The 13,948-nt window shown below is 38.3% G+C and overlaps 2 protein-coding genes across 2 annotated transcripts; one reads left to right on the top strand and one right to left on the bottom strand.

Annotated features, from left to right (window-relative positions):
• Nucleotides 1-1,578: 1,578 nt before the first annotated feature.
• Nucleotides 1,579-5,822, bottom strand: tmem167b (transmembrane protein 167B). Its single transcript, XM_084730862.1, has 3 exons — nucleotides 5,676-5,822; nucleotides 4,783-4,914; nucleotides 1,579-2,699 (listed from the first exon to the last, which is right to left on the bottom strand). Exons 1-3 carry the CDS (start codon nucleotides 5,683-5,685, stop codon nucleotides 2,617-2,619), a joined length of 225 nt encoding a protein of 74 aa, XP_084586988.1. The 5' UTR covers nucleotides 5,686-5,822; the 3' UTR covers nucleotides 1,579-2,616.
• A 2,901-nt stretch (nucleotides 5,823-8,723) lies between these two features.
• LOC146331422 (protein FAM107B) lies at nucleotides 8,724-13,914 on the top strand. The gene is made up of 5 exons (XM_084744464.1): nucleotides 8,724-9,028; nucleotides 10,074-10,107; nucleotides 11,344-11,500; nucleotides 13,364-13,508; nucleotides 13,660-13,914. Exons 1-5 carry the CDS (start codon nucleotides 9,005-9,007, stop codon nucleotides 13,759-13,761), a joined length of 462 nt encoding a protein of 153 aa, XP_084600590.1. The 5' UTR covers nucleotides 8,724-9,004; the 3' UTR covers nucleotides 13,762-13,914.
• The last annotated feature ends 34 nt before the right edge of the window (nucleotides 13,915-13,948 follow it).

Genomic DNA, 13,948 nt, shown 5'->3' with positions numbered 1-13,948 from the left:
AATTAAAAAATACTGTACTTCCCCTGCTGTTGTGAAAAAGTTCCAGTCAGGGGACACAATACAATTTCTAAAATGGTGAAGTACACAATACAGTAAGGTAAGTCATAAACAGTATAAATATTGCACAGTCAAAAGGAGGTTATCCTCAAAAATTGAGTGTTTGTGACAAGGGCAGTAAGCCACCAACAGGCTTATGACAAGTGTAATGGAGGCACAGGGTGTTCTGGATGAAATGGGAGACACTGCATACAAACACAATTATCTGAGGTTTTCTCCAGTGGGTTTGTAGGAAAACAACTTGGATGACATCTGGCCTGTTTGACAAAAAATATGTGAGAGAATGAAAAAAGATTTTATGGCCTGATGGGACCCAAATGAATATTTTTGACCGTTATGGTACATGCTGTGTTTGGTGGGAGTACTACACTCCACATTAGCAGAAATAGACAACGCCTACCATGATGAATAATGGGGACAGACTTATGATGGGGGACTGGCATTTCTCTGCAGCAGACCCTGGAAGGCTTGTGAGGAGAAAATGAATACAGCAATACACAGAGATACAACGATATCTGAGACAGAGTGGCTATGGGTCATAACAATGTCCACATTTACCAATAAAGGCCTGAAAATGTATTAAATGGCTTTATATTCTGTTTTGGATGGTCTTTAGTATGCCAAATATGCTAATAATATGTAGGAAACATCGCTGTGTAAATAAGAGGCAAAAGACAAGCTGTAACAACTGAGTCTATCATCAGTCTAAATCCAGGCAGAAACTATAAGAGACAACCACAATAATAATACAGGAGTCTAAAAGACTTTTAGGAAATAAATTGGGAATTCTGCTTTGATATAGCCTCATTTCAGACTGCATCATAATATGATCGCGGACAAATATATTTTTTCAGACTAATAAACATATCGGGGCAAATGTTCTTTAACTCAACCAGTACTAGTTGCGTATAATTTTTCATTGTCCACATGTGTATTTACTCAAAAGAGTATGCCTATATTTTCATGTGATATTTTTCCGCAAAATTGTCCTTAAAACGTGGCATTAAAAAGTCTTATTTAACTTTGATATACATAGACTGTGGGAGGACAATCTGAGGTGAGACGATGAGATGATTTATTTAACAACAACACAACGCTCCACATAGGTGGCTTTAAAAAGAACTATGTTAATGTCCAGGAATGGCAGTCAGTCAGTCAACAGGCCTCAGTTTAATCCAGAGGTTTTGGCAGGAGTTGAAAAGGGCTCTTCACTCAGTCCTAATGTGACTCATTATGAAATTGAGCAGTTTTGCAAAGACGAATGGGTATGACAGTCTCAAGGTTACAAGTGCTATTATTAATACCTCAACTGAACTCAGATATTCCAGATTTGCACTTACTTTTGGAGGATTCAGTCCTGTTGATGAGTACCAAAAACATAATTACATCTACTGTGATCCAAGACTGTAAATCAATAAATCATGAAAAACTCCTGGGACTGGGGTGAACACATTGTATAGGCACTAAATGTCACCTCAAACATTAAAATTTGTTTTTCAAAGACAACAAACACAGAAACTGTCTGATTGATGTTTTACTCAAAATTGCATTGCATCCCCTCTGAAAACAATTTTTTCTTATAAAATAAAAAATAAGGTGGCAGAATTAAACTCAGTATAACAGTATGTAATTAAGATGGCATTAGAATCACCATCCCTATTTGGCATTTAAATCTTCAGGCAAATCTGACATAATGATCTAATTTCCACAATGTCGAGTCATTACTCTTCTCTCTGCAATGCTCTATAATTGTAAGAGAACTTTGACTCCTGTGTGACTTACAGATCAATTTGTAACAATCTGTGACATTTAAAACGTTATCTAGTATTAATGTCAAAGAAAATGCAACATTCACTTGTGCAAAATGTGTATTTCAAATCTAAAACAAAGTTTAAGAGATGCAAAACAGCACTGTTAAGAAAAGATAAGAGATGCAAAAAATGTAAAACATAGTGTACAGAAGAACATCTTCATATATTAGCTTTGTTTATCTTCCCCTCCACCCTTGACAAATGAAGTGATACAGAAAAAAAACAGCATAGTTGGGAGCAAGCAGAATTGATCATTACCAGTTTGATCACACATAACCTCTGACAAATCTCTATTGGTCATATCTTTTTCCAAATATATACAGCTAGGCTAATTTTAGGTTGTATACACATATAAGGTATAATGCACACACTGCCCTTCAGTCTCCTGCATCCTTCAATATAAATATTTATGGGGGTGGAGGGAGACAACCAACATTATTACCCTACAACAGAATGATACCATGTTACCCAACAGGTTCTCTCCTCTATAATAACCATGGGGTAGATACAGAATGCCCTTCATCTCTGTAGTGCACACACATCATTATGAAGGGAGGAGTTATTGTACCCAGTCACCAGAAGGGGGCAGCACTGGCTAGTCTTTCACATAGGTCCACAGGTCCAATGGGGTTTCATCGGTCATGTAATCCAAGAGGTGTCCCACAACAAGGATTAGCACATGACCGCACAGATGAGTCCATCCCCATCCTGCACCAGTCCAGTCTTTTCCAGTCCAGTCTGGCTTGTATCATTTCAAGAAGACAACGTAGAAGGCCATGGCCAAACAGGAAAGTGCCACAGCGATGTGAAGCCGCGACCCGATTACCGCAGCTGAGGAGAAATGGAGGATTGAAAGGGTGAGTTGAGAAAAGTACAGGTCAACTACAAACATACAAAACAAGGAAAATACAGCAAACCATGTAAACAGATGGGTTATTAGTTAGTGAGGTGATGAGTATTGTAAACGTGAAACTCTGGGCAAAAGACCAGTCTAACATTACAGTGTGATCTATTAATATTTGAGCAGTACCACATTTAATGTTTTTTGCCCTGTATGACTAAATTTGAAACAAAACTATGACTGAGATTTTTATGTGTACTTAACTCCACTAATGCACTTTACTTTTTTAAATTTTGGGGGGGCTTTTTGCCTTTATTGACAGTAACAGCTGAAGAGTAGACAAGAAAGACGGTAGAGAGAGGGGAAGACACACAGCAAAGGGCCACAGGTGGGAGTTGACCAGCAGCCCGCAGAGGACTGACAGTCTCAGTACATTGGGCGTATGCTCTACCAACTGCGCTACAGGGTGTCCCTCATATGCCCTTTTCCTGGTGTACATTAAGGAAGAGCACAAGTGGAACCAATAACATTAATGATGGTGAGGCTCTGTCTATCTCCACCTCCCCTGTGCTGATGTGAGGATGGGTGAAGAGCTCCAGTTCACAAAACACTCCTGCAGCTTCAGCGGAAAACAGTGTTGCAGCCAAATCCAGTACAATTGAAGTGAATGGTGACCAGATTTAAAATGTAAAAAAAACAACAACAAAAGAACACACATAAAATTTGACCCCAAAAGACACCATTTACACAATATTTTTAGCATAAATGTCTCTCAGCCTCTCAGACCAGATCATTGTGCACACGCCTGAAGCAGGTACACAAGCTCTCACCCAAGCGGCACGACAAGAAATACCTTCACACCTGTGTTAAAATGCTACCTGGAAGTGACTCAGACAACAGAGAGAGATCTGCTCAGAAATAGTGACTTGTTATGTGCACAGTTGACTTTGCTGCAGCCGCACTGCTTGGGTGAGAGCTTGTGTACCCGCTTCAGGTGTGTGCACATGGATCCGGTCTGAGAGGCTACAGTTAACATTTAGGCTAAAAACACGGTGTAAATGGCATCTTTTTGGGTCAAATTTTAATGTTGTGGCTTAGGGACACTTGGATTACACCACACAAGCAGTATGGAGACATTTTGTGCTTTTTTTGGTGTTCTTTTTTTACATTTTAAAACTGGTCACCGTTCACTTCAATTGTACTGGATTAGGCTGCAACGCTGTTTCCGCTGAAGCTCCAGGAATGTTTTTGTGAACTGGAAATCACATCAGCACAGGGTTGAATAGATATTGAGTGAAATTTTTGGGTGAACTATCGCTTTAAGATCTTATGCCAGAGGAAGAGAGATCTCACGGGGAAGCACTTAAAAACAAAATGACTCAAGCTGTGCAACATGAACTCTATTAATACTTTGTAGTGAGGAAAAAGTAAAGTAGAAGACTAAACAAGTTAGGCCACCATTGTGAATAAGAATTTGCTCTCTATGATTTGCCTAGTTAAATAAAGGTAAAACAATTTAGAAAGTCAGAAAGACAAAATGCTTGGGGGAGATATGGTCAGCTCAGGTTGTTTATTCTTCAGGAAGAAGTCGGTTTTAATATTTATCAATAGCAGTATGCTAACTATTGTTAGCTTCAAGGACTAGAATGTAAACTTGTTTAAAATTATCAAGGTGACTATGATGAGTCTGTGAGCAATTTGGGAGGTTTAAAAATTGATCTGTCAACCCCTCACATTATCAGTTAATCTGGGCTGAACATCGGTACCAACCACAGTCCCAGACCAGATTTCTCCTCCAATTGTCATGAGGGGTGAATGTGGGATAAAGTGACCCAAACCTCCTGGAGTCCTAGCTTTGCTTTATATGTTATTTCGCCAATTACATTAACAGTTCTACACTATAACATGCTTATTTCTCCCCAGAAAGACAAGCAAAAGACATCAGGACCACTATTAACTTTTTCAACTCTGTCAAGTTCCATTTTGATGAAACTACTTATTAAAGAATGCATTATAAGTTTTAAGTATTTCCATGTGGACATTTGTTGTACAATTTACATGTGTGTGCTGTACCTTTGTAAAAGACACCCCACACTCCTTTCTTTTCTGAGAGCAGCCAGCTGTTGAGCCGAGGCACCTTTTTAAGGTATGCACAGGTGCAGATGAAGAGCAGCCCAAACACCACGATGCCATCGAACGAGTACACTATGGAAAAAGGGAAAGATATAATATTACAGTCTGCCTTACTTGCCAGTTAGATTAACTTGTTAACACTGTACAAAACAAAACCTGTTAGCTAAACTAAATGTGACAAAAACAATCACAAAAATATATTATGAAGAAATGTGAGAGTTTACAGGCACGGGTCCAATTAATTTAGAATAATAATATCTAAAAGCAATATTCTCCACTACTTAAAGTAAAAAAAGTAACACAAACACCCTGTCTTGTGTTTTTACCCCTCCTCATCTTTCATGAACAAGCTGTGTTGTTGACTGCTAACTCCATAACCGTTTGTAAATGAAACTACGTTTATAGTCTGATGTTTGTGTACCCACATCAGCAGTGGATGACAAGAGAAAAAGGATCAGACTTTAAAGACTAATTGTAGTTGTTAAATGCTAGCAGGTTTTCTTGCCTATGTGGAATTTTTAGCACTAGCCACCGCCATCCCAACGTTAATCTAACCTAGTTAGCAAGAAAACATTGGAACCTCACTAAAATAGAAAAGCTATTGGCATAAGAGGTTTGAAAACAAGAGCTCTTTACTATGGACGACAAAGGGAGCAATCTGTGAAAATAAAGCTTAACAGTGACTAGCAGTGCTACTCAAGGCCACGTCTACAGCTAACCTAACGTTAGCTTCCACGTTAGCATTCCGTCCAAAAGTAGCTAGCCTAACTTACATGTCCTGTTCTAATGCAAACACGTCTTCTACTTACACTTACACTATACATTAAACCTACCATTTGTCATATTCGCAGTTGGGTCTTTGACGTTATTATACCACTGTTTCTTCTTTAAATTAGCAGTCCATCATGTATTAAAGTGGAAATATAAAGCTGTGTACTTCGTAGTCACTCGGTTGACATTTCCGGTTTCGCTGGTTTACAATCTTCTTCTACGGTTTATATTTGTTGTTGTTCATCGAGCATTACTGCCATCTGCTGGAATTTATGATTCACAGCCATTTGTCCACAAGTCTGATCCTTATCCATAAGTCCCTCTAACTGACAAACAAATGTAGGAAAATAGGTTTTGTTGCTTCCATGAAAGATTTCGAACAATATATGAAACTTCAGCGTGTGTGGCCCTTTTTTTAATTGTTATTATTAGCTGAAGAATGTAGAATGATCTTTAGTTAATGTCTCCAAAAGCTGGATGATTAACACACAGATTAAACTTCCACTGCATGTCTATATTGGTATCAACATACATTAGCCAAAACATTTCATTTGACTTTTTGGGAAAATGTTCTATTAAAGCATGATTTCACATGTTTATATTTTTAAAATAGGTTCATATAACCTGTAGATTTAAAAACTAAAATTTAATACTCCATAGCTCTGATCAAACCAAATCTGACTGACATTACAATTACAACAAAAACAAAGAACAACTCTGACTCTTCAAATATTCATTTATTTTTTCACCAAAAAAACTTAACAAACATACTTACTTAACAAAATGTTCTATAAAAGTTATAGAACATTTTGCTGAAGAATTCAAATGAAATGTTTTGACATCATCAGTCAATTCAGACATTATTACAGCCAATATTTATCAGCTAATATTTGCCAATACTGATATAGACTAACATGCTGTGATAGGCCATTAAGAAATTCTGTATCAGTCAGGTGTTTCCAATTCATTTATTGAAGGCATCATTTCACACGTAACCGCAGCATGATCTGAAATGACAATATCATGAATTTTAGTTAGACAACCTTCTGTGTCTGGCTGGCGTCTGACAGACCGACCTCGCCATGACGAGTTTGTGAGCATGGCATAGCATGTCTCTGCATCAAACAGGAAATTGCTTTAATTTTAGTACAAATCCGGTCTGCACCAAACATCATGTTTGGTAACAGTCCCACCCTGAACACATCTACATGACAATGCTCTGCTGTAGTCATAGTGCCACCTAATGGCAACAGGAAATTACATGTTTTAGACTCTGATGTGCTCCTCTACGCAGGTTTACCATATCCAACTCAAATCTGGTAAGAAAGGCCTTAAGACCATGTCCATAATATATTGTCAGGATCTTGACATATCGTCAAACTGTTGTTATAACGGCACAGTGAAGGTCGATGTTTCGCCAAAGCGCAGGAAGTTGCATTAACTTCTTTGGTCAAATCTGCCTGAAACTTCACATGTTCAGTAGTCGTCCCTGACTGAACATATGGTATGAGTTTTGTCAATGAGAGTGGCCAAATGGCTTGATCACGCCCTTTAAAGTGCAGCCCCGGAGGTATGTTTCATTGACACGAACAAAAATCAGTATGCACATGAATCATGATCAGCTGCACAAAAAAGTTTCTTCGACACATCGGCTAAACCCAACAGGAAGTCAGCCATTTTGAATGTTGTGGTAAATTTTGATGTTTTACACACATCATATTTTAACAAACTTCTCCCACAGAAATAATCTGTTTAACTTCAAAATCAGTTTGTGCCACCTAGACAACTTTCTGATCAAAACTTATTAAAAGATTTGGTCAGCAATGAACAGTGTGCCTGCGGCGTAGCGTCAAGTTTTGATGTCTTGCCACGAAACACAAAACTGATATAACTTTAGATTAAATGATGCAGTGTGCACCAAACTTCACATGTTAAATAATCATATTTGAATGAGGGAATGTCTGTTCTGGCCTCAGATTTTCAAAGAGTGTAAGAGGACTTTTGAAGTCATAGGACTTCAAAAACCAGATAGAGTTGGAGTAAAAATGATTTCCAAGATGGAAATCTCACACTGCAACCTTTGTACATGGGGATGAGTATTGTCATGACTTAATTCTGATTGAACTGAGCTCCCACCCACACTTTGATGAGCTGAGACCACTATACAGCCACGTCCACCTCATTCCTAAGGGCCACCATGGAGCAATCACCCACTCCAGAGAGCCTCCTGTCCAAATTTAGTCTCAGCCAGTCAAGAGGGCACTGAATCAAGATACCTGCGCTCCATGTGAGACACACACACACACACCAACTTTTTTGTTACTTTAAAATTTGCCCCAGACTAACCCATAAATTTTAATCTTTATTGCTGAAAAGCATGTTTCAGTAAATCAATGTATCTGTGTAATGTAATGTAATCTATTCAACATCTATATTTATTGCATATATATAGATTAGTTCACTTTTTTAATACTGCTCATATTTCGCATCAAGCACATCCACTGCTGCTCTTTGGAAAATCCTCTTACCATCGTCATTTGCACTTTGTTCATGCTTAATCCCTACATTTCTACTTAATATGTTGCAGCACGGCTCAAATGATGTGCTGCAACACTGACCTGATTTTTCCTCAGGACCATGAAAATATTCTCATGATAGTCTGTTTCAGTGCATTAGTTTTCCATCTTACATATAAGAACAATGCTGTATGATTCTATACTGTAGAAATGTGTTCACATACAAGGAATTTGATTCAGATTTTTCATTGGTCTTAATGTTACATGTTTATACAGTGTGCAGGATTCATAATATCAGTGCATGATGATATGTGCATGTTTAAAGCAGGATAGTTCATTTCAACTTTAAATTTCAGATTTAAATATAAATCTGTGAAAATGTTATCTATATTTTTTTTTTTTGGTGTTAGCGAGTTATTGACAGTGTTGCCTGTGGAAGGAGCTGTTCTTGTGTGATTATAGATTGATTGATTTAACACTAAATTATAATTTAATGTGAATCTAGAATATACTGCACTGTGTGTGATAACAGATGGATTCCCCAAACGGGGACACAAAAGCCACTTTTGTTTAATTGGTAAGCCTAATTCATGCTACATTATCCTAATCATTACATTACATGATCCTAATCCCTCCATATGTTGTTTATGCTTCAGAGACAACAGAAGGCTCTGTACTGGAGGTTGGAACAAAGGGTTGTAGGACAGTTAATAAGATTTGATTGCAGGACAGTGGAGCGCACACCTATTCAGATCAGTCTCACTGCAGCTGCAGCTTGCTGTGCACTCTGAGAGCAGCGCTGAGCTTCTGCTCCTTCCTCCTCTTCAGCGTCTGCTTCTGTGAGAACACACTTCAGTACAGCTTGCTTTTCAGTAATGCGTCTCTACTGCAGCACACAGGTAAGACTGATTTTACCATTACTGCTTCTGTGGTGTGATGCAGTTTCAGTAACGGCATGGATAATGAATGAACATCATAATGATTATGATTATGTAGACAAAAAAAACAGGCTTAAATAATCAACTGCAGAATGTCTTTTCTGGCCTCAGGTTTTCAAAAAGTGTAAGAGGACTTTTGAAGTCATAGGACTTCAAAAACCAGATCGAGTTGGAGTAAAAATGATTTCCAAGATGGAAATGTCACACTGCAGCCTTGATACATGGGGATGAATATAGTCTTGACTTCATTCTTCTGCACAATTTCATGCTTGCAGGCATCAGTGAAGAAATAAAAGTAGAGTCACTAAAGTGACTGAAAGCGTAGCTTACAACCTCCTTTTAATCCACGAAACATCTCAACTGCATAGCTTCTTGTTTTTAAAAATATCACAATATTAATCATTGGATGAACTCCTGAAGGCATAAGACAAAAAAAAAAAAAAAAACTGAGAGGAGGAAGATTTAAGTCATTCAAGAATAAAGTCAGACTTTCAGTATTAGTGCCCTTTTCTTTTCTTTTTTTTACATTTTGAGAATAAAATTGGAATATTGGAGCAGCACAGTGGTGCAGTGGTTGGCACTGCTGCCTCACAGCAAGAAGGTCCTGAGTTCAAATCCCCCAGCTGACTGGGACAGGGCCTTTCTGTGTGTAGCTTGCATGTTCTCCCTGTGTCTGCGTGGGTTCTTTCTAGGTTCTTCAGCTTCCTCCCACAGTCCAAAGACATGTAAACTAGGTTAACTGGGGGTTAAGCGGCTACAGCAAATGGATGAAAGTTGGAATGTTTACAATAAAGTGGAAATACCATATTGAATTTCTCAAATTTACACTTTTCTTATGTCTGACACTAAAACTTGGTTCACCTTTAGTCTAGACTTTTTAACTTCATTCTCAAAATGCTAAATATGAGAATGGTTGAACCATATCACCATATAAACCATATAAAAAGTCTTTGTATTATTTCAAGTACATTTTGCAAATGGAATTGACTTGCTTGCTCTTCTTCAGGTATCACAAAAATCAGGTCTTCGAAATAGAAGAGGTAAGATGACAAATCAAATAGTCAAGTTTTTATTGTTTTCCAGATGGCATGATATTCACATTTGGTTAGGAGCTGCCCCTCATCACTTTAAAAGTCACTCATATGAAACCTCATATAACTAACAGAAGCTGTGTCCATAGTGCTGTGTGTACAGGATGAAAGCCTGACAAAGACATGTGACTGTGTGTGCTGACTTGTCCTTATATGCAGTGGTGGACAGTAACGAAGTAGATTTACTTGAGTACTGTACTTAAGTACATTTTTTGAGTATCTGTACTTTACTTGAGTATTTGTTTTTTTGGAAACTTCTGACTTTCACTCCACTACATTTCAAAGACAAATATTGTACTTTTGACTCCACTACATTTCTAGGAAGGTTGTTGTTACTTTTTGACTGAGCACATGGTTGAAGTCAGTTGTTGGTGTTTTTTCTTTTCTAAAATGCAATTGGTCACTCGCTCCTCTCAAATGGGACTGATGTAAAAGCAGAAATACGTCCAGGCGCACTAACAAGCACAAGCAAGCTCTCCCTCTTTCATTCAAACAAAAAGCGGTAATGGTGACGGCAGGAGAAAGACAAAATTAAATCTCAAGTTGTTATTATAATTATTCATTATTCCAGGTAGCTTTTAAAGTTGGACTGTTTTTATCGGGGTGAAAAATACAGAATAATTAATGTATATATACTGCCTCTGAAGACAGAAAGAAATCTCAGTTATTTAACAGACTTGGAGAACTCCTTACAGTTGGCTTCAATCTGCTTTTATGCAGTGATTTTAATACAGTTACATCAGAAAATGACAATAGCTGTCCTTTTTGATTTTGATTGTATTTCTATGCTGAAGTTTTTATAGGTGTTTCTATAGGCTTTGTGTAGCAGAGTGGTTCTACAAGCAGGTCAGTGCATCATTAGATGGTTTCAGAGAGTTACAAGGTTCTGTAAATGCATCATGAAAACAATACAGCATGTATTGATATTAGAAAATGTACTTTGTAATTTGTACTTTTGAAGTATTTTTATAAACATGTACTTTTGATTACTTAAGTATTTTTAAAAACATGTACTTTTGAATACTTAAGTATTTTTAAAACCAAGTACTCTAGTACTTTAACTCAAGTAAAATTTTGACTGAGCGACTTTCACTTGTAGTTGAGTAATATTTGACCAGGAGTATCTATACTTTGACTCAAGTACTGGGGTTGAGTACTTTGTCCACCACTGCTTATATGTGTCAGAGAGACACCACTGTTGGATGGTTCCACCTCACCAGGTGACAGAAAGTAAACAACAGAAGGACGAGGACCTCATCAAGTCCTGGAAGCTGCCAAATCCCATCCTGGCTTCTCAGCAACATGGAGCCCTTCACCGAGAGCTGCTACTCTGCCACAGACGGTGAGAAAACACCTGCTGTCACACAGGCGGCAGGTACATGCTGATCCACATACACAGACATGGGGTATTATTCAAGGAACCATCCACCAGAGTCGTTCTGCTTCTCCTGATAAGCATTTTACAGTGTTTGCCTCTTGTCGTGGTGAGAGAATCCTGTTAGGCCCCTCTGCCCAGCTGGACAGTGTTGTGGCCGAGGGATAAGCAACATGTTTAGGTGGTGTTTAACACCTGACTACAGATCACTGCTAATCTCCATACAGAGCCAATCTCCTCTCACTTTTTTGTCTGAGAAAGCAAAAACAATGTATATCACCACCTAAAAGTCAAGGAAGAATTTGGTTTGTGGTTCCTGAATGTAAAGAGCCCAACAACAATCTGTCCAAATTAAACCCCAATTCCACAAAAGTCAGGATGGTGTGCAAATACATACAGAATGCAACGACTGCATATCATTTTCAGACTATATTCAACTGAACACAGTACAAAGAAACTGATCAACTTTATTGTTTTTTGTAAATATCCACTCATTCTGAATTTGCAACACATTTCAAACGTGTTGAGACAGGGACGAGAAAAGGCTGAGACAGTTGTGGAATGTTCAAAAACACCTGTTTGGGAAGCACGGACAGGGACAATTAAAGTTTAACAGTTTTCTCAACACACAACTTGTAAGGAATTTAGGGATTTCACTGTTTTTTTTTACCATTCATCATATCATTAAAAGATTCTGAGAATCCAGAGAAGTCTCTATAAGTAGGGGGAAAGGTCTAAAAACCAAGACTGAATGCCTGTAAGCTTTGACCCCTCAGGTGGCACTACATTAAAAAACATGATTCGTTGCTGCATCTACTAATGCACGTTAAGACTCAGTGAAAGTCATATATCGACTTCTCTGGGCCTGAGCACCGTCTGAGATGGACTGACAGAAAGAGAAAAAGTGTGCTGTGGTCTGACGAGTCCACATTTCAAATTATTTTTGGAAATCATGGATGTCTTATCCTCTGGTCTTAAGAGGCAAAGGACCATCCAGATTGTTTCCGGCGCTAACTTTGAAGGCCAGCATCTGTGACGGTATGGGGGTGTGTTAGTGCCAATGGCATCATAGGAAACTTGCACATCTCTAAGGGCCTCATTGATGCTGAAAGATACAAACAGCAACATATGCTGACATCTAGACAACATCCTGCCTTTTTCGGCAAGACAGTGCCAAGTCACATTCTGCATGCATTAGACAAACGTGGCTTTGTAGTAAAAGAGTGCAGGTACTAGACCGGCCTGCCTGCAGTCCAGATCTGTCTTAAAAAAATGTGTGGTAGATTCTGAAAAATGCTAACCACAACCTGGACTGTTGAGCACCTCAAGTCATATATGAAGTAAGAATGTGAAAGAACTTCACTTTCAGAACTTCAATAATCAATGTCCTCAGTGTTGTTAAAAAAGCCAAGGCATCACAGTGTCAAATACGCCCTTGTCCCAACTATGCTGCAACATGTTGGAGGCATCAAATTCAGAATGTGTGTATATTTACAATTGAACATTAAATATCTTATGTTTGTAATGTATTTAATTGAACACAGACTGAAAAGTGTTTGCAAATTATTGCCTTGTTTCTATTTAAACTTTACAGTGTCCTAACTTTTTTAGAATTGTGGTTGTATGATGATGATTACTCATCATTAACTACTTCACAACTTCTATTGAAATACACCCACCTACTGTGTTTCTTTGTACTGAAGAAACTATTCACAACTTAGTTTGTAAATGATTTTGATTTACTCCAGGCAAGATGTTATTGTGTAAATTTGGTTATTTCCATTTACTGATCCATCTAACTATCAGTAATCTTTTTTCATGTCTCCTCAGAGGTCTGCTGCCCAGAAGAAAGCCAGAGCTGCAGAGGGTGCTGGAACACAAACAGAGAGAGCAGCACAAGCAGAGGGAGCTGGCCCTCTGTCCTCCCTCTGACTTGGAGGTGAAACTCCGCACGAGGCAGCAGAAAATGAAAGTCGTAAGTAGCTGAAAGCAAAGATGGAAAATCACAAAATTTTGGGGAGTGTAGCATCTGTAATAATCTGTTTACTTTTTGGGCATGTGTGAGCAAGCCTGCAGACATTGATATTAAGAAGGATGTCCAAACACAGATGTTTCCTGTCTTGCAGTACGAGCTGGAGGAGAAGAAGAGGAGCGAGAGCCTGCACAATGAACCAGAGTTTGTTCGCGTGAGAGGAACCCTGAAACATATCCAGCCTTTTTCCTCGTGACAACCAGCGCAAAGAGACAAATGAACACTGTTAATAGACAAGTCTGAACTGAAAAGAGACGAGTAGAATCATTCTTGATTGACAAGTGTAAACATTTCAGATTGGAATATTAAAAATATTTTGCGAGTAATGTTGAAGCATAATGAATCATGAAATCAGATAGCAGTTTAAAATTTAACAAATGCCA

This window comes from Lutjanus erythropterus, chromosome 2, assembly GCF_056507025.1.
Source record: "Lutjanus erythropterus isolate fLutEry1 chromosome 2, fLutEry1.hap2, whole genome shotgun sequence".
Taxonomy (NCBI): domain Eukaryota; kingdom Metazoa; phylum Chordata; class Actinopteri; order Lutjaniformes; family Lutjanidae; genus Lutjanus; species Lutjanus erythropterus.
The sequence above is the reverse complement of the archived record's forward strand: the minus strand, read 5'-3'. Positions and strand labels throughout refer to the sequence as shown.